We start from the raw sequence: 21454 nt of genomic DNA, 5'->3' as shown, positions 1-21454 counted from the left end.
CTGGATACATGCCCAGGCAAGGGATTGCTGGACCATATGGTAGCTCTATTTTTAGTTTTTTAAGAAACCACCATACTGTCCTCCATAGTGACTGTACCAATTTATATTTCCACCAACAGTGAAGGAGGGTTTCTTTTTCTCCATAACCTCTCCAGCATTTATTATTTGTAGACTTTTTAATGGTGGCTATTCTGACTGGTGTGAGGTGATGCCTCATTGTAGTGTTCATTTGCATTTCTCTAATAATTAGCAATATTGAGCATCTTTTTATGTGCATATTGGCCATCTGTATGTCTTCTTTGGAGAAATGTCTTTTTATGTCTCCTGCCCATTTTTTGATTGCGTTGTTTGTTTTTTTATGTTAAGCTGTATGAACTGTATGTTTGTATATTTTGGAAATTAATCCGTTGCCAGTAGCATTGTTTGCAAATATTTTCTCCCAGACCACAGGTTGTCTGTTTTGTTTATGGTTTCCTTTGCTGTGCGAAAGCTTTTCCATTTAATTTGGTCTCATTTGTTTATTTTTGTTTTTATTTCCATTATTTTAGGAGAGGGATCCAAAAAAAAAATTGCTGAAATTTATGTCAAAGAGTGTTCTGCCTATGTTTTCCTCTAGGAGTGTTAGAGTATCTAGTCATAACATTTAGGTCTTCAATCCATTTTGAGTTTATTTTTGTATGTGGTGTTAGAGAATGTTCTAATTTCATTCCTTTACATGTAGCTGCCAGTTTTCCCAGCACCACTTATTGAACATACTGTCTTTTCTCCATTGTATATTCTTGCCTCCTTTGTCATAGATTAATTGACCATAAATAAGTGTGTGGGTTTATTTCTGGGCTTTCTATAAGCATGCCCATTCTGGCCACTTTTATTCAACATACATTTGGAAGTCCTAGCCACAGCAATCAGAGAAGAAAAAGAAATAAAAGGAATCAAAAATTGGAAAAGAAGTAAAACTGTCCCTGTTCACAGATGATATGACACCATACATAGAAAATCCTAAAATACTACCAGAAAACTATTGATACTACAGTCATCAACGAATTTGGTAAAGTTTCAGGATACAAAATTAATACACAGAAATCTGTTGCATTTTTATACACAAACAACAAAGATCAGAAAGAAAAATTAACTATATCACATCTTATCCACTGGAATATTACTCAGCCATAAAAAAGAGAATGAAATAATGCAATTTGCAGCAACATGGATGGACCCAGGGGTTATCATAGTAAGTGAAGTAAGTCAGACAGAGAAATATATAATTAATATGTGGAATCTTAAAATAAATGATACAATTGAACTTATATACAAAACAGAAATAGACCCACAGACAGAAAACAAACTTATGGTTACCAAAGGGAAAGGGTGGGGGAGGGATAAATTAGGAGTTGGGGATTAACATATACACACTACTATATATAAAATAGTTAACCAACAAGGACCTACTGTATAACACAGGGAACTCTACTCAATATTCTGTAATAACCTACAAGGGAAAAGAGTCTAATATATACATATGTGTAACTGAGTCACTTTGCTGTACATCTGAAACTAACACAGCATTGTAAATCAACTATACTTCAATTTAAAAAAAGAAAGAAATTAAGAAAACAATCCAATTTGCCACCACATAAAAAAAAAAAACCTAGGAATAAACCTACCTAAGGAAGCAAAAGACCTGAAAACTATAGATGCTGATGAAAGAAATCAAAGATGACACAAACAGATGGAAGGATATTCCGTATTCTTGGATTAGAAGAATCAACATTGTTAAAATGACCGTACTGCCGAAAGCAATCTACAGATGCAATGCAACCCCTATCAAATTACCAATGGCATTTTTCACAGTATCAGAAAAAAAGTTCTTTTAATTTCTATGGAAACACAAAAGACCTTGAAGAGCCAAAATAATCTTGAGAAAGAAGAGTGGAGCCAGAGGAATCATGCTCCCTGACTTCAGACTATACTACAAAGCTACAGCAATCAAAACATTATGGTACTGGCATAAAAACAGATATTTAAATCAATGGAACAGGATTTACCACAATTTTCTTTTTAATTTAAATTATACAAGGGGGCTTCCCTGGTGGCGCAGTGGTTGGGGGTCCACCTGCTGATGCAGGGGACGCAAGTTCGTGCCCCGGTCCGGGAGAATCCCACATGCTGCGGAGCAGCTGGGCCCGTGAGCCATGGCCGCTGGGCCTGCACGTCTGGAGCCTGTGCTCCGCAACGGGAGAAGCCACAGCAGTGAGAGGCCTGCATACCGCAAAATAAATAAATAAATAAATGAATGAATAAATTATACAAGATCCCAGGTGTTGCTGATTCTGCTGGTCTTGGGACCACACTGAGTAGTGAGGCTGCAGTACAGAGAAAAAATGTGTGTGAGTTCCTTAGGAGATGGGAAAATATCTTTTTATTTTTATAAACTAGCAGCCACATCATATAAGCTCAAAATTTGTTTCAATGAATTCATGAAGGAATAGGTAAATAAATATAATCTAATAGGGTAACTATGAATTGTAATACAAGTCAGAATGCTTCAATGAACATAATACAGCTTTGAGCAAAGTTCAGAAGGAAATCAGAGAAGGAGGTGATTATTTACAGGTAACGACAGTGAGATAATTAAATGAATGCTTTTCATATAGGATTAGTCAATGAATATTTGTTGTGCAAATGTGCCATTGACATTGAAAAGATTTATTTTACTTATTATAATTACTAACTCAGCTAACTAAAAAATATTATGGGGCTAAACAATAGAAAACTGGGTATATAGACACTACCCATCTTTAAAAAGAGTGTTTTATTAGATTTCATATATGTGCATTAGCACATGGTATTTGTTTTTCTCTTTCTAACTTACTTCACTCTGTATGACAGATTCTAAGTCCATCCACCTCATTACAAATAACTCAATTTCACTCCTTTTTATGGCTGAGTAATATTCCATTGTATATATGTGCCACATCTTCTTTATCCATTCATCTCTCGATGGACACTTAGGTCACTTCCATGTCCTGGCAATTGTAAATAGTGCTGCAATGAACATAGTGGTACATGAATCTTTTTGAACTATGGTTTTCTCAGGCTATATGCCCAGTATTGGGATTGCTGGGTCATATGGTAGCTGTATTTTTAGTTTTTTAAGGAACCTCCGTATTGTTCTCCAAGGTGGCTATATCAATTTACATTCCCACCAACAGTGCAGGAGGGTTCCCTTTTCTCCACACCTTCTCCAACATTTATTGTTTATAGATTTTTTAATGATGGCCATTCTGACCAGTGTGAGGTGATATCTCATTGTGGTTTTGATTTGCATTTCTCTAATGATTATTGATGTTGAGCATCTTTTCATGTGTTTGTTGGCAATCTGTATGTCTTCTTTGGAGAAATGTCTATTTAGGTCTTCTGCCCATTTTTGGATTGGGTTGTTTGTTTTTTTGATATTGAGCTGTGTGAGCTGCTTGTATATTTTGCAGATTAATCCTTTGTCAGTTGCTTCATTTGCAAATACTTTCTCCCATTCTGAGGGTTGTCTTTTGGTCTTGTTTATGGTTTCCTCTGCTGTGCAAAAGCTTTTAAGTTTCATTAGGTCCCATTTGTTTATTTTTTATTTTATTTCCATTACTCTAGGAGGTAGGTCAAAAGATCTAAAAAAAACAGTACTGATGAACCTAGTGGCAGGGCAGGAAAAAAGACACAGACGTAGAGAACAGGCTTGAGGACAAGGGGAGGGAGAAGCTGGGACAACGTGAGAGAGTAGCATTGACATATATACACTACCAAATGTAAAATGGTTGGCTAGTGGGAAGCTGCTGCATAGCACAGAGAGATCAGCTAGATGCTTTGTGACGACCTAAAAAGGTGGGATAGGGAGGATGGGAGGGAGGCTCAAGAGGGAGGGGATATAGGGATATATGTATACTTATAGCTTATTCACTTTGTTGTACAACAGAAACTAACAACATTGTAAAGCAATTATACTCCAATAAAGATATAAAAAATAACGATAAAAAAATTTTTAAAAAGAAAAGCCATCTGAGAACTAAAAATAAATAAATCTAAATTGTAGCGAACTAAAAAAAAAATTTTTAATTCTAAAAAAAAGTGTTATTTGGCTCAATGAATTTTCTTTGCTCACTTTGTTACCCAAGTACAGTATGACAAGAACACAGTGTGCTTTACCTGGAAATTCACCATTGTTGTAATCAGATATTAAGGCGTGATCAGAAAATAAGCTTAGCAAAACACGGTTCTGAAAGAGCAGTTAGTTATTTGTTGAGGGGGGAAATTACACATAATTTTGGTGTAAATGAAGAGATCATGCACTTACCAAGGTAGGCCTAAATTGTTTTGGTTCCTTTTTATGAATTTATGAGTTTTATTATATAACTGTTAATTTCTATAAAGTGTAATGATTGATAGAGTTTAATTACTTACATATACGTTAAATAACTGGAGATGGTATAACATCAGTACAGCAATTATGAAGATTTCTTGTATGAAGTTATGACCATTGGTTTCCAAAACAGGAAGCATATGCCAATGTATATGTATCATGTCTTCCTTCTCAAGTGCTAAAACCATTTCTGACTCATTGTGATCATTTCTTCATGGAGAAACATACTATTTGAAAGTGTATTTTACAGGTTTTTACAGAGGCTTAGGAAGTATTTAATTAATTACTAATTTCACTCTAGAGTTTAAATTTGTATTTGTTATAATCATCCTAATATAGGTAATATGTTACATAGTCTAACAAATCAGATTGAGGCAAAAACATCTCTGCATATTTGCAATGAAATGATAGTTTATATTGATAATTGCAACTTAAGACAAGCTAAGATCCTAAAGTATCATCTAAAGGAATAATATATTATGTTTAATATAATTTTAATAATGAGGTTTTTTACTATTCTAATTTTTAAGAGCGGTTAATTCATATATGATAGAAGCTCTAACTGCCTTATATTTGGTGAACTAAAAACCTTAGTCCTTCAAGCTGCTGGCTAACAGAAACTACTGCATCAGTTTTTTTACAGAGAAAACTAAGCAATAGTTAATTTAAAGATTTTCATCAGTAACAATAAAATCAGGGTCAGAGTAGGAATAAAATCTAACATTCTGGGAAAACATGCATTGTTCATGGAGTCTGGATTTCCTCCTTTTATTCCATTTCTAGAATTTTATTAGCTCCAAATCTAAGCCCAGAGTTAAGCAAAGAAGTTATAAATTCATAAAAAACTCTGAGTTGGTGAGTTAGGTAACCAGAAACTTTATTTGGAGTTGGGGGTGGTGGGGGCAGGGTGAAATTCAGAAACATGCTTTTTTAGAAGCTGTTAGGGATGTAAAGAATACTTTATATCGACTAAGTGATAAAAATTCACATCATCATGATATACTTGTTAATATTTTATTTCAGAAGAGTTACATTGTAAATAAGATGGCAAATTCTGAAAGAGTTGAAGAAATGCAAGAAAATTATCAGAGAAATAGGTAAGCTTTGCCTAAATTCTACAAAAACTGTTCTGCAACTTCAAATACACCTTACCCTTTTCTCAACTGTAGCAAAAATGTTTATAGTTTTTTTCCAAAAATAGCAGGGCTGTTTGCATTTTGCTGGACTTCAACATAATCAGTGTTATAAGTGGTTTAATAGTAAATTTAGGAAGTGTAATAGCTACAGGATTTACTGATTTAGTATTTACTTCAGATATTTATTCTTCTGAATTTCTTATAGTTTACCAGCATATAGAGAGAAAATACTTGAATATTTATATTTTAATTCTCCATGAATCCTTCATTCCATGTGGTACATAACAAAATATTGGATTCTGATTATTTTTTCAGTAAATAGGTGTCTATGTGTGTGTTCGTATGTGTGTTATAAAATTTCCTACACCTATAATTCATTAATTTAGAGATTTAAAATGGAAATGATTTAAAATCTTTAATTTCCACTTTTACCATAATAATTGTGTTACATTTTGATGTATAAACTGTAAAACGGTAGTGAACCCCTCTATATCACTAGTTATTTAATATTCCTGAAACAAAATTTATCAAAACAAGATAACTTACTAGGTCTTAAGCTTTAAAATCCACATCTGGGTAGGGAGAAAGGGTTGTAGCCTTTATAATCTTGAAGGAATATTTTTTTGTCATCTATGAATCATCTCAGAGAAAGCTGGCCCAATACATAAGTAAATTATTAACTTCAGATGGAATAAAATTAAGTGACTTGTCATTTATCAAAGCCACCAGAACAATATGTTATAAAGCTGAAGAAAAGACTTGGAAGTTCATCCTTCTGTGACGTCTCTCTTGGAAAATTTAATCTGATCCCCTCCACCCTTCTTTTAAAGTTTCATAATCTTATGTGTGTGTGTGTGTGTGTGTGTGTGTGTGTGTGTAATTGACAGATTACAGATTTCTCTGAAATCAATGGACAAAAATTTACATTCTTCATCTGGAACTCCTTGAAATGTGAGCTAAGAAATGAAATTTTCAATGGGGGACAAAATTCTCAGTACATTTGTTTAATGTGTGTTTAATAGAACCTCTTTCATTTAAACCTCTCAGTTGCTCTTGAGTAATTTGTTACAAAGGGTTTGAAAATTCTAATCTACCACCTCATACCCATTAGGAAGGCTACTATTAAAAAAATAGTAATAAAATAAAACAGAAAATACGAAGTGTTGTTGAGGATATAGAGAAATTGGAACACTTGTGCAGGGTTGGTGGGAATGTAAAATGATGCAGCTACTATGGAAAACAGTATGGTGATTCCTCAAGAAATTAAAAATAGAATTACCACATGATCCAGCTTTTCTACTCTTGGATACAAAAGAATTGAAAACAAGGACTTAGAGAGATATTTGTGTACCCATATTCATAGCAGCGTTATTCACAATAGCCAAAAAGTAGAAGAAACCTAAGTGTTCATTGCTGGTGAATGAATGAACAAAGTGTGGAATATATATATACACACACATAATGGAATAGTATTCAGCCTTAAAAAGGAGGAAAATTCTGACATGTGCTACAACATGGATAAAACTTGAAGACATTATACTAAGCGAGATAAGCCCTTCAGAAAAAAAACAAAATACTGTATGATTCCACTAAAATGAAGTACCTATAGAAGTCAGATTCCTAGAGACAGAAGGTACAATGGTGATTGCCAATGGCTACGAGGGAGGAGTTATTTAATGGGTATAGAGTTTCAGTTTGGCAAGATGAGAGTTCTATGGGTGGGTGATGGTGAAGGTAGCACAACGGTGCGATTGTACTTAATACCACTGAACTACACACTTAAAAATAGTTAAGATGGTAAGTTCTATGCTATGTGTCTTTTATCACAATAAAAAAAAAATTCTACTCTAGATGTGTGTCTTCAGTTGTTACCTAAATAATGTAGAGACAACCAGTGATGACTTAAACTTTCCCAGTGATTATACTAAAAATCTTTGTACTGTCTATCATTAAGTTTGCTTTTAAAATGTCAGTGTTGATATAAACTGGTTACCAATGAGTGAAATTTGACACTTCAACACAATTTTAATTAAAAAATTTTGCAAATTATATTCACATGGTAATCCTTCCATTGTAAACATTTGTTTTCCAGAAAACTGCAAGAACTGCCCAAAGTAAGACAGCAAGTTGTTGGACCTATTGAGAAAGTAAGTGAAATTAGTTAGAAAATATGTCTATGTATCAGAAAATTTTAGAGAATTGTCAGGAGTGCATAGAATGATTGTTTTTGTTTGATAATTTACATCTATTTGGGGAAAAGGGGAATTTTAAGAAAAGAATTCATTAAACTATTATTTCCAATAGGAAAAATATCAATATATATAAATAACCGATAAGTTGCACAATAAGAGATAATAAAAATAACATAATATCCATACAATGATCCAATTTTGCCCAAAAAAGCATGTATATGTGTGTATGTGTGTGCAGGCAAGTGTGTGTGTGTGTGTGTGTGTGTGTGCTGCATAAATGTTATCAGAGGTTATTTCTCAGTAGTGGGGAATTATGAGTGACTCTTGCTATTGTATGTTTACATTTCAGTACTTTCCAATGATAATACATTGAAATGAGTTGCTTTTATTATTTTTAAAATGTTATAAATCCTTTTAAAATAAAAAAATTACATAAATATTTTATAAATCCTATGCATCAAAAAGTGTGGCAGCACAATTCTTTGGGACTATGTTCAAGGAACATTTTCAGACGTGTTCCTAAAACATCACCTCCACCGACCCTAATCTCTATGTCAGCCTGGTTGTCATTGTCGTTAGAAATACATAGGCAGCAGTGCCTGTTTTTTCAAAAGTCAAAAATTTAAAAACTTGGAAAGTAGCAGAGCATGACAAGCTTTATCAAGGAGATAACACACTATTCTAGGGGAAGGTGGAGGAGCAGATACCTTTTTATGGTCTGTAGTACTGAGTACAATGCTATGGCAGTTACTCCATAAATATTTATTAGCTATTGCATGAGTGAATGGAAAAACATGAAATTTTCTCAATATCCATTCATAAAATATGTACTAAGTTCCTTTTGCTGCTATTCAAATCTAATTTTATTTCAATACCTTATATGTTTTATCTTGACCTCTCTCAGTAAGATAAGTAATCCACTTTTTCAAGTTTTGTTCATGTTTTGGTTTTGGAATAGTGCTGTAGGGACCCATTATAGCATAGAATACAAAGCGTTTACTATTTGACTTTCAGGCATCCCTTTCTCATTCCAAACAACCATAAAATTATCATAGACCCTTACTTACAGGATAGATGTTGTCCTGGATACAAAAAATTTGAGGAATTTAAAATAAGGATGAAAAATATGATTCATTACATTTGGTGAACTAATTTTTACTAGATAGTTACTGTTCTCTGCACTTAGTTGTGTCATTGATGTTACGTTGATACACCTAGGGCACTGAAAATTTGAAGATCAACTTTCATAAGGCAAGATATTTCATTAAGCCAAGATATTGTCATTATAGACTTTTCAAATATCATAATTTATTTCAGAATCAACCAAATGGAAGGAAGTTTCTGATTTATATGCACAACTGACCTGACTTGTGTCACAGATCTACAATTTGTACTGATTTTTCTACCTTATTTTTCAATAGTTTCTCCAGAGTACATTGTAAATCCTTAAGATCAGGGGCTTTTTTTTCTTAATATATAAATACTTATCCATGATCTTATACATTTATTTGGCCTCTTAATTTGTAAAATAACATTTACTTGATGGCAAAAACTGTAGGTTGGTTTTTGGTGTTTGTTTTTAACAGCTGTCATGTTACCATGTTTTATTTGTTTTCCTCAGTTTTGCTTTGCTGATGGACTGGACATCACACTCATGATCCTAGGATTACTAGCATCACTAGTAAATGGGGCCTGTCTTCCTGTAATGTCACTGATTTTAGGAGAAATGAGTGACAGCCTTATCAGTGGATGTCTAGTCAAAACCAACACAAGTGAGTACAATATTTACTTTTCTATATTGCTAGGGACTCAAAAGCATTAAATAAAACAAACATTAAACTCATAATACAGATTATTTTCTTGTCAAACAATATCTATATAATATTTAAGTCATTTATTCTTCTGTATTGCCAGGGACCAAAGAACCAAAATCTGTATTTGTCAAAATTCTTCAAAGAAACAGAACCAATACAATGTGTGTGTGTGTGTCTGTGTGTGTGTTTATGTAGAGAGAGAGGGAGAGAGAGACAGATTTTAAGAAATTGGTTCACACAATTATGGAAGCTGGCAAGTCCAAAATCTGTAAGGTGAGTTGGCAGGCTAGAGACCATCTGTGCCCTATTTGACTTTTTTTTTTTTTTTTTTTTGCGGTACGCGGGCGTCTCACTGTTGTGGCCTCTCCCGCTACAGAGCACAGGCTCGGGATGCGCAGGCTCAGCGGCCATGGCTTACGGGCCCAGCAGCTCCGCGGTATGTGGGATCTTCCCGGACCCGGGCATGAACCCGTGTCCCCTGCATCGGCAGGTGGACTCTCAACCACTGCGCCACCAGGGAAGCCCCCTATTTGACTTTAAATACTAATTCATACCCTCTTATTTTCCACCCAAAGCCTAATTTTTCAAATGCCCTAGTCTTGTTTAAGTGAATAAATCCATAGCTTCCATCTTCCATGTGTCTTCCTGTCTACACAGTTATTAATTTTTTGATATTTTAATGACAGAAGGTAACGATGCCACTTTGTTAAACAAATGGGACTGCCAATTCATTGAGCAGATATTTATTGATTGCCAAATATCTCCCTCTCTCTCTCTCTCTCTCTCTCTCTCTCTCTCTCTCTCTCTCTTTCTGTGAATGAGCGAGTGAAGAAAGGGAAGGAGGGAGGGAGGGAAGGAGGGCAGGAGGGAGAAAGAATAAACCTAGCAACCTAAGGCAGTCTGTTTAGGAGTACTCCTTTGGTTAGGTTTGCTCTATAATTAATTGCTTTGTCAGTTTTAGATAGAATAGTCAATACATACCTGACTGATATTACTGAATTTTAATTTTGTTTTTGTTTAAGCCTTCTCCATGTTTCTCGAGTTTCATTGTGTGTTTTTTCAAATGTAATGAACACATAAAGAGGTTGATAAAGATTTAGATAAATGTATGGATATTACTGGTATAACATATTATTAAAGAGAAGTGGAGATATTAAGATATGTCGTCAACCTTCTAGCATTTGTTTTCTAAAGAATAATAGAGGAAGATTTTTTTGCTCCTACCATTGAAAATATGAATAGTAACTATCATATTGATCAGAGGCCCATTTTTATGCCAGCACCGAACTTTCGCACATTCTACGTCTATTAATATAATCTCCAAAATGACATTATGTCATTTTAGTGTGACTGTAGGAACCACTTTTAGAAACAATATGTATTCTCTTTATTAACTCAGTTAAATTTCATTAAAACTTTCTACTGAGTTTTAATACTTCTATGTCAATTCTGATATTTGTAATAAGCTGCTTTAAAAGTGCTTCCTGCCACAATTCCAAAAATTGAATAAAGGAAAAATGATTGTTTGCACATAAATAAAGATCATAGACATCATCATATGTGATGATACTGTGGTTATGTAAGATACGAAGAACATGTTGTCTGCAATTTATTACAAATGTTTATTATGGCCATTTAAGAAAGAAAATTATGATAGTTGATATCAACCACTGTTTTGTGCTTCTGGTAAAATTACAAAATTATATACTAATTAATGTATGAAGTAGATTTTGCTAGAATATATATAGAAAAGTTTACATGGCAAACTGGTAAACCAAGGATTATTTAAATACCATTTTATGATGTTGCTATCCTTGTTATACCCAACAAATTTCGATGAGCTTCTTTTAAATTTTTCTTGTGACTCCTACCTCTACAACTTTCATTTGTGTTCTTGCTTTTCTTGGACTTTCTAAATTACTCCCTGGAGTATCTCAAACTGAATTCTAAATGCATAATTTTGACAGGAAAGGAAAATTCTATTACTATTACTTACGTACCTGTTACCTGAAATCAGAGATGTCCTAAAGAATTCTTTCCACGTATGAGCTACATGGTTAATATTTCCTTATAATTTTTCATGTTGCATGTGTGCTTCTTGAGACCAGAGAGAACAATTTCAAATTTTAGGTTAAAGAATAGAAAATAAGATGATCATTAACCAGTGTGTAGTCATTAAGTCCATTTTCTTGAGAAGGGACCATATTTGGTTTGGAGGGCTATGTATAAAAGACATCATGGCCAATTATAAATGTATTAATTTCCTTTATAATTAAAAAAACTTTTTTACAGCAAATTATCGGAACTGTACTCAGTCTCAAGAGAAGGTGAATGAAGATACGATTGTGTAAGTCCAAATGAAATGTTAATATCATATTCATTGCATGCTGCTTTATTCAATATTTATAAGGAAGAAAACTGAAATGTTTGTCTGCTCATTAATATTGCATATAAATGAGTAAAGCAAACATGTCCTCTTCTTTTGTTTGGTATAGAAAATATAATTACACAATTATAATTGTGTAACTATAATTTTTTCTCCTATTTGAAAGGTATATAAGTTCATATGCTTTCAGTTTTGACAAAATTGTCATCAATAGAAATGTTGTTTTGGGATTTGCATTTTTATATAAATTTTGTTTCCTAGAACTGAAGGTACATAACCTAGAGGTTAAATGACTACTTTTTCCTTTTTAAAATTTTTTTCTTACAAAACTTACAGAAAAATGCCACTTCTGTAAACTTTAAAAGCCAGGAAGATGTGTGCAACAAATAGTAAAATAAAAAAATAAATAAAAAGAGTAAAGTTTTATTCAGGCTAATTTTGGAGACTAATTATTCAGACTATTATAGTAAAGTTGTATTCAGACTACAAATTGTAAAGTCTGAAATAGATAATTTATAGGGACATTTTGTTTTTGTAGGCTTGTATATTAAGCAATATGCTTTCCTCTGTCACATGTGTTGAGTTTGTGCAAACTTACTGAGTATATTCGCTGGATTTCAGTAGTGTCTCACTGAAACTAACAGAGTCTTATCAGACCTAAGTGATCTCTTAATCTTTTCCCCAAAAAATGAAGCCTCCATCCTATGCAACCCCAAGAGACATCCATCACATTGTAGTGACACCCTCTGGGCCATAATTCTTGACCTTCCACACTGTTCGCCACAGCCTCATGTGACTACTTAATCTTCAATTAATTAAAATTAGATAAAATTTAAAATTCAGTTTCTCATTCTCAGTCACTTGCCAAGTGCTCAAGTCACATATGGCTGGCTGCCATATTGTACAGCACAAATATGGAACATTTTCTTCATCACAGAACATTCTATTGGACAGTGCTGCTCTGGACTACAGTGTGAATAATGCTGCCTCAAGTTGTGCTTTGCTGTAGTCTCAACTTTCTTTGAGGGAAAGTTTCTACTTTTTAGCACTTTTTACATAAAGTGTATTTATGTTGCATCTTTTAAAAATTCCTGATTAGGATCCAGGAACTGCCTTCTACTGAATTCTAGTCTTACAATATTAAAGCAGGGTTCTGATGTTACAATCATTAAGTATGAGTTTCTTACAAAAAAGTTTGGAACTTTTAAAAATAGGGGCATCTATCTTAAAAACAGATAATAAAAGGGAGAATAAGGTATGTCTATGTAATCTATGTATGGTTATTAAGAGATAACTAAACTTATAAGGAAACATTCTTAACATTTATAATGTTGTATTTGTTATGCTGTTGTTTCTCAAACCAGTGTACTGTTTTGGAAATATTTGAGGTATATGGTGAAGGAGGGTTCCATAGTCAAAATGGTTCAGAAAACACTGTATATGACAGCCTCCTTGGATACACTTAGGACAGATAAGCATACTTAAGGCTCAATTTAATCAAAGTTTTCCAAACCTGTTTGACTATGGAAACTAAACATCCTGCTGAGCTAATGTTTTGATGAACACATTTCTGGGAAACCTTGTTTTATATAACTTTTTTGGTGGGGATAAGATAATACCTCTTACATCTATAATAATCAAGAACTGAAAAATTTTATTTTACCTATTTTCCAAATACAATGACTTATGGTTTTATGTAATTTTAATGTTTTAATGTTGTCTGTGCCTTTGTCTTACTTATCAAGCAATTATTCTGAAAATAAGATTCCTCCTTTGCACTCAATCCCCATTTCCACCCCAGACCCAAGCAACTTATCTGCTATCTTTAAAGCTTTGCATTTTTTAGACATTACGTGTGCTTGGAAACATACATGTAGGGTTTTGCACCTGGCTTCTTTTATTAAGTGTAATGATTTCGAGGTTCATCCATGTTATGAGGTATATCAGTAGTTTATTCCTTTTTATTGCTTAATAGTAATCCATTGCAAGGATATATCATATTTTGTTTATCTGTTCACCAGATGATGGATTTCTGGAGTGTTTCCATTTCTTTGCTATTTAAAAATAATGAATCTATGAACATTGATATATAAATCTTTGTGTGGACATATGTTTTTATTTCTCTTGGGTAGATACCTAGGAGTAGAATTGCTGGGTCACATGGTAAGTTTATGTTTACCTTTTAAGAAATTGCCAAACTGTTTTCCAAAGTGTATATATCATTTTACTTTCCCACCACAATGTGTAAGTGTTCCAGTTTCTCCACATCTTCACCAACACTTGTTATTGTCTTTTTTATTATAGCTATTGTGTAAGTATGACGTGGTATCATATTGTGACTTTAGTTTGCATTTCCCTAATGAGCATTTTTTTATTTACTTTTTAAGCATTCATATATTTCTTTGGTGAAGCGCATAGTCAGATATTTTGCCTATTTTATTGTGGTGTTTGTCTTAATGTTGAATTCCAAAAGTTCTTTGTAAATTCTAGATACAAGTTCTTTGTAAGATATATGATTGGCATATATTTTCTCCTAATGTGTGGCTAGTCTTTTCAGTTTCTTAAAGATTTCTTTTGAAACAGAAAAGTTTTAAATTTTGATTAGGTACAGTTTACCAGGTGTTTATTTTATGGATTTTCCTTTTGGATTTAAGAATTCTTTGCATAGGATCGTGAAGATTCTCGTCTACATTTTCTTCTAGAAATTTCAACATTTTAGCTCAGACACTTAGGTCTATGATCCATTTTGAGTTCATTTTTGTGACTGTTGTGAGGTAAGGGCCTCACTTCTTCTTTGCACTTCTTTTTTTCATTTGTCCCAAGACTGTTTCTTGAAAAAACTATTTTTTCTACATTGAATTGCCTTGGCACCTTTGCTAAAAATCACATGCCCATAAATGTAAGGGCTAGCTTCTGTTCTCTCATTTTTGTTGCATTTATTGACAGTCTATCCTTATGCTGGTATCACACTGCCTTGAGTACTATAGTTTTAGAGTTTAAATAAATAAATAAATAAATTTTTAAAAATCAGGAAATGAAAGTCCCCCAACTTCAATCTTCTTTTTAGACATTTCATTTCCACATATATTTCTACACATATTTTGGGATTACTCTTCAAATTCTGCAAAATAGCCTGCTGGGATTTTGACAGGGATTAATTGAATCTATAGATTAATTTGGGCAGATTGTCATCTTAACAACATTGAGTCTACCAATTCATTTATTCAGATCTTCCTTAATTTCTGCCAACAATATTTTGTAGTTTTCGGTGTATAAGTCTTTATTTTCTCCTTTGCATTTGATCTTTAACCCAGTTTTCTCTTACAATATTGCAAACATTTTCCCCACAACATTAAAAAAAGATCAGTAAGATTTCTATTAAACCTATAGTGTTCTATGCTGTCCTTGAACAGTCCCTCTTATTAGAAAACAGTCAATTATCGTTATTGTAATAATTATGTTCTATTAAAGTCATCATGAACACTGAATGAGCAAATACTGAACCATTGCTTCCTGGTTTCTGTGAACCTCCAGTCACAACATTTTCATCAATCGATTATCATTGAACTCACGGTCAACAGCACTATAACTCATGTCTGAACAACGCTTAACTAACACATGTATTTTCATGTGCCATAGGGCACATCACTGCTTCCTTGGACTTAGGAACACTAAACAGCACTTCAGCATGCTTCTTGAGAGTCGTTCTAAACAGTGAAAACATCAACAAAAGGCACAAAAATTAGAAAAACTTGCCACTACCTAGATGACAAAAATGACACTTGTTTACAGTATGAGGGCACAAACAAAAAAGCAGAGTGTTGCCTTGTTCAGCCTGAGCTGGGAGTACCTGTGTTGGGTAACTCAAAATTTTTGCCACTCTACACATGTCCATAAATAACAATGAAAACAAAAAAAAATTGATTTTTGGATTACAAATAAATTTCATTGAGCAGGCACATTTGCCAACACAGAATCTGGGAATAATGAGACTCAAGTGTATGGTCCTCTGTGCTTTTCTTGGTACTTTACTCTCCTGGATTTCCAACTACCTCATTGGCCACTTCTCAGCTTTCTTTACTGGCTCTTTGCCTTCATCTTAAACTCTACCATGTTTGTAGAGTCCCTGAGCTCAGTCCTTTGTCCTCTTTTTTATCTATACTTTATTCTGTGTCTCTGTGGATGATATCAGCCAATACTTTGTTTTAATTGCCACCTATAAGCTGGTGACTTTCAAATTTCCATCTCCAGCCTATACCCCTCTCCAGCACTTCAGTCTCTCATTTTCAACTTCTTACTTGATAACCACTTTGATGTTTAATATGCATGTCAGACTTATGTCTAAATCAAAACACTTGATATCTCCTGCAAATCTGTCCCTGTCTCAGTCTCCCACATCTGTAAATGGCACCCCATTCACTTAGTTGCTGAAAACAAAATCTAAGGAGTTATCCTTACTTTCTTCCCTTCCTGCATTCCTCACATCCATTACATTAGCAATTCTTGTTTGTTGTTGTATTTCCAAAATATATCTAGAATCTGTCTACTTCTTGGCAATCAGCTTCTACCATCTACATCCAAGCCTCCATCCTTCTCACCTTGACCACTGCAATAACCTCCTAAGTAAACTGTTTTGCTTTGTTGTAACCTCCATCCATTCTCCACAGAGGACCCAGACTAATATTTTTAAAAGTTGAATAGATAAGAACATTCTACGCTTAAATGGTCTTCTGTTTCTCTTGGAAGAAAACCTGTACAACGCACCATAGCTAAGAGCCCTATGATATGCCAAATTCTCCAGCCTCATAATTTCATAACTCTTTGGACTTTTTTTCTTCTGGGAACAAGCTAAGCTCTTTCCTGCCTCTGACCTTATTACTTGCTGTTCTCTGTCCCTGGAATGCTCTTCTTGCGTTTTTATGGCTGGCTCCATTTCTCCTTTTGGATCCCAGCCATAATATCATTTCCTCAAAGAAATTTTTCTTAATCACTCTTTTTATCTTCACTAGCTCTCCCAACTCACCTTTACCCACCAGTTATTCCATGACTTATCACCCTGTTTACTTTCCACATAAAACAACCTAAAATTGTTTTTCTTTGTGTGTTGTCTCTCTCCTCACACAGGAATGTAAACTCTTCATGAATAGGGACTTCTTATCTTGCTCTTGACTGTATTTATTTCTAGAACTTCATACTAGTGGACACCCAGTATAGGTTTATTAAATGATTACATTTCTTTTTCTTTTTAACTGAAGTAACATTGGTTTATAACGTTATATAAGTTTCATTATAATTATAATGAAACATTATAATTCAACTTCTGTATATACTATAGCATACTCACCACCAAAAGTTTAGTTTCCATTCATCACCACACAGTTGACCCCCTTCACCCATTTCACCCTCTTCCCATTCCCTTCCCCTCTGGTAATCACTACTCTGTTCTCTGTATCTATGTGTTAGTTTTATTTTTGCTTTGTTTGTTCATTTATTTTGCTTTTTAAAAATATTCCATATATGAGTGAAATCATGCAGTATTTGTCTATCCCCATCTGACTTATTTCACTTAGCATAATATCCTCAAGGTCCATCCATGTTGCTGCAGATGGAAAGATTTTTTCTTTTTTATGGCTGAGTAGTATTCCACTGTGTGTGTGTGTGTGTGTGTGTGTGTGTGTGTGTGCGCGCGCGCGCGCGCGCGCGCGTGTGTGTGTGTGTGTGTACCACATCTTCTTTAGCCATTCATCCATCGGTGGGCACTTAGATTGTTTTCATATCTTGGCTTTATATATTTTTGGATGTAAATAATGCTGTAATGAATGTAGAGGTGCATATATCTTTTCAAATTAGTGGTTTTGACTTCTTCAGATAAATACCCAGATTGGAGTAGCTGGATCATATGATAGTTCTATTCTTAATTTTTTGAGGAATCTCCATACTGTTTTCCATAGTGGTTTCACCAATTTAAATTCCCACCAGCAGTGCACAAGGGTTCCCTTTTCTCCACATCCTCGCCAACACTTGTCATTTCTTGTCTTTGTATAATAGCCATTCTGATGGAAGTGAGGTGATATCTCATTGTGGGTTTTTTTGTTTGTTTGTTTGTTTGTTTTGCGGTACGCAGGCCTCTCACTGTTGTGGCCTCTCCCGTTGCGGAGCACAGTCTCTGGACGCGCAGGCTCAGTGGCCATGGCTCACGGGCCCAGCCTCTCCGCGGCATGTGGGATCTTCCCGGACCGGGGCACGAACCCGTGTCCCCTGCATCAGCAGGCAGACTCTGAACCACTGCGCCACCAGGGAAGCCCTCATTGTGGCTTTGATTTACATTTCCTTGATGATTAGTGATGTTGAACATCTTTTCATGTGTCTCTTGGCCATCTGTATGCATTCTCTGGAAAAATGTCTACTGAGATCCTCTGCCTATTTTTTAGTTGGGTTGTTTGTTTTTTTGTTGTTGATTTTTATGAATTCTTTATATATTTTGGATGTTAACCCTTTATTGGATATATGACTTGCAGATATCTTCCTCCGTTCAGTAGGTCATCTTTTCATTTTGTTGATAATTTCCTTTGTTGTGCAAAACTTTTTAGTTTGGTGTAGTCCCATTTGTTTATTAGAAAGGTTGTCTGATTCTAAGAATTTATCCATTTCTTCTAGGTTGTCCAATTTGTTGCCAAATAGCTGTTCGTTATATTCTCTTATAATCCTTTGTATTTCTGTGGTATCTTGTGATTTCTCCTCTTTTGTTTCTGATTTTGTTTATCTGAGCCTTCTCTTTTTTCTTAGTGAGTCTAGCTAAAGGTCTGTCCATTTTGTTTATCTTTTCAAAGAACCAGCTCTTAGTTTCATTGATCTTTTCCATTGTCTTTTTAGTCTTTATTTCATTTATTTCTGCTCTGATTTTTATTATTTCCTTCCTTCTACAGACTTTGGGCTTCATTTGTTTTCTTTTTCTAGTTCCTTTAGGTGTTAAGCTAGATTGTTTATTTGAGATTTTTCTTGTTTATAGGCCTACTTCCCCTTAGTACCCCTTAGTATCGCATTTGCTGCATTCCATAGATTTTGGTATGAAATGACTACATTTCTTATCTGGTCTCCTACTGGTAGCTATTTAGAATGTTTTCAAGTTTATGTATTATAATTAATGCTATAATGAACAGTCATTTAGATTAATCTTTGTACATATTTCCTTAGGGTAAATTCCTTAAGTTGAATTTTGGATTTTAAGTATATGTATTTAAAGAGTTTTATAAAATGCTTTTGACTACTATCATTTCTTTACCCTCCTTTTCCACATACAGCTATCATAATTACATCAATGTAACATTTTCAAATGAAAGTATTAAAAATATGGACAGAAGCTATAAGTAGCGAATATGTTTTGAAATGCTAATCTTTTCTAATAGTATAAGACAGACATACTCTAAACGTCTTACAAGGGTAACCTAGATTCCTACATCAGCATACTTCAGTCTTTCTCATGGTGGTTTATTTTTAGTTATCTTATAGGCTTTAGCCCAAATACTCTTAATCAAATATTATGACAGATTTCATTTTTTTGGTAACAAGGGAAAAAAGTTGTGCTTCAGTCTCACTAAAATTTCCAATAATCTTTTTTTCAGGTTGATCCTGTATTATGTTGGAATAGGAGTTACTGCCTTGGTTTTTGGCTACATACAGATTTCCTTTGGGGTTAATGACTGCAGCTCGACAGACCAAGAGAATTCAAAAACAGTTTTTTCATTCAATTTTGTCTCAGGACACCAGCTGGTTTGACAGTTGTGGCATCGGTGAACTTAATACTCGCATGACTGAGTAAGAGGATGGATATGCATTTTATCAACTTTGTTCTCATATATGATGTATAAATGACATAACTGCATTTATTTTCTTATTTCAGTGACATCAACAAAATCAATGATGGTATTGGAGACAAGATTGCTCTGTTGTTTCAAAACATGTCTACTTTTTCGGCTGGCCTGGCGATTGGTTTGGTGAAGGGCTGGAAACTCACCCTGGTGACTCTGTCCACATCACCTCTTATAATTGCTTCAGCAGCCTTGTTTTCTAGGGTAGGCAAGATGACTAATGTAGTGCTAACTGGAAGCAGGAATGTGAACTAGATATTTTACTGAGTTTGTATAAAAAAGAAGGCATTTCTATTTTTTTTTCCTGTGTCCCAAAATAGGAAGGAATATTAACTACCTTTCTATCTTCAAGTTATTTGGCTACAGTGAGGTTTGGTTTTAATACCTTACTAACATTTTAAAACATTCCACTTCATTTAGAACCTAATGCAGTTTCAAATAATAGCATGGATAAAGCTTTATGCTGTTATACATTGAATGCTGGGAAAGCCTTGTGTTGTCTAAATTCTCAGATAAATGTGTTTCAATTCATTTCACTAGAACAGAATGAGACAATCCTAAAACAGTAAACACCTGAGCTATTATGTGACTATTTTATGTCAGCCATTTCAAGTTTATATTTTTATAAAGCTCTGAATTAACATTTAAAATGTCTGCTAATGTATATTTTTATGTAGTATGTAAATCTGTTTCAATTTTTTAAAAGAAACTTTGTATTTACATTTAAATTATATTTTTAGCACTGTTATACTGTATTAATCTTAATCTCTTTACAAGATATTAATCTATTTACAGCCTGGTTTTGAAACCAATGCTCTTTGTGCAAGGCAAAATATATATATCTCTGCCAATATAGTTTTCTACCAATGTGTATACCCATTTCCTAGATTGGAGGCACAGTGTATTCTTAAGAGATGGAGTTTTGTTTTGTTTTGGGGTTTTTTTGGAGTTAAAAAATTTTCAAAGCCAGTTGTTCTTTATGGAAGTCAAAGCCGTAAAATTCACTGAGTTTATTTGCTAGCAACATACAAATTCAACCAAATAAGAATTTTCAGCAACAAAAATATTCTGTGTTTGAATAATTCCTTCACAATAGACTTGGGTGTATAGACAGCAGATCTTTATTTAGTGTGACTTCTAGTATTGACCTTGTAACCCTTGTCAAAATCTTCATCCCCAGCTTATTTGAAATGAGGACCCCTCAGTAGGAAGATTACCCACAATATTTTACTAAAATCAGAGCCTTAACTGCCCAAGAAGTGAAATGGACAATGAGATTTAAAAGACAGCAGTGGGGAAACTAAAGTCTGCTATTGTTAACTAATTGCAAGTAGGAAGCAAGTAAAGTCAAAATTATCTAAATGACTAAAGAAGCCAGGCTGGATGGTTTCTAGCATCCTTCAGTTCAATTTAATTGGGCAAACACATATTGAATACTGGCTATGTACAAGGTTTTGTGCTATGTGCAGCTTCCCCTCCAGTGATAGCTGTCTTTATTAAGTGAAATCAGTAAATAATGAGTATTACTCAGTTTATACTACCTTCTGCTTTAACAAACATCTGTGCGTGTCTTACATAAAATTAGTTCCAATTATGTGGAATGTATTTTGAAAATGGATAGATTTGTTATATGAGCAAGCTGTAGTTACA

At 34.0% G+C, this 21454-nt stretch overlaps 1 protein-coding gene across 1 annotated transcript in view; it reads left to right on the top strand.

The window, feature by feature from the left end:
* Nucleotides 1-5452: 5452 nt before the first annotated feature.
* ABCB5 (ATP binding cassette subfamily B member 5) overlaps nt 5453-21454 on the top strand; it is a gene marked incomplete at both ends in the record, with an annotated part of 111721 nt that continues 95719 nt past the window's right edge. The window contains 7 exon segments of the mRNA XM_082846228.1: nt 5453-5505; nt 7637-7691; nt 9358-9508; nt 11843-11897; nt 19559-19631; nt 19633-19751; nt 19837-20008. Coding sequence (XP_082702354.1) covers nt 5453-5505; nt 7637-7691; nt 9358-9508; nt 11843-11897; nt 19559-19631; nt 19633-19751; nt 19837-20008 — 678 coding nt within the window.

The sequence above is a fragment of the Leucopleurus acutus genome (assembly GCF_964270905.1).
Source record: "Leucopleurus acutus genome assembly, chromosome: 9".
Taxonomy (NCBI): Eukaryota; Metazoa; Chordata; class Mammalia; order Artiodactyla; family Delphinidae; genus Leucopleurus; species Leucopleurus acutus.
The sequence above is the reverse complement of the archived record's forward strand: the minus strand, read 5'-3'. Positions and strand labels throughout refer to the sequence as shown.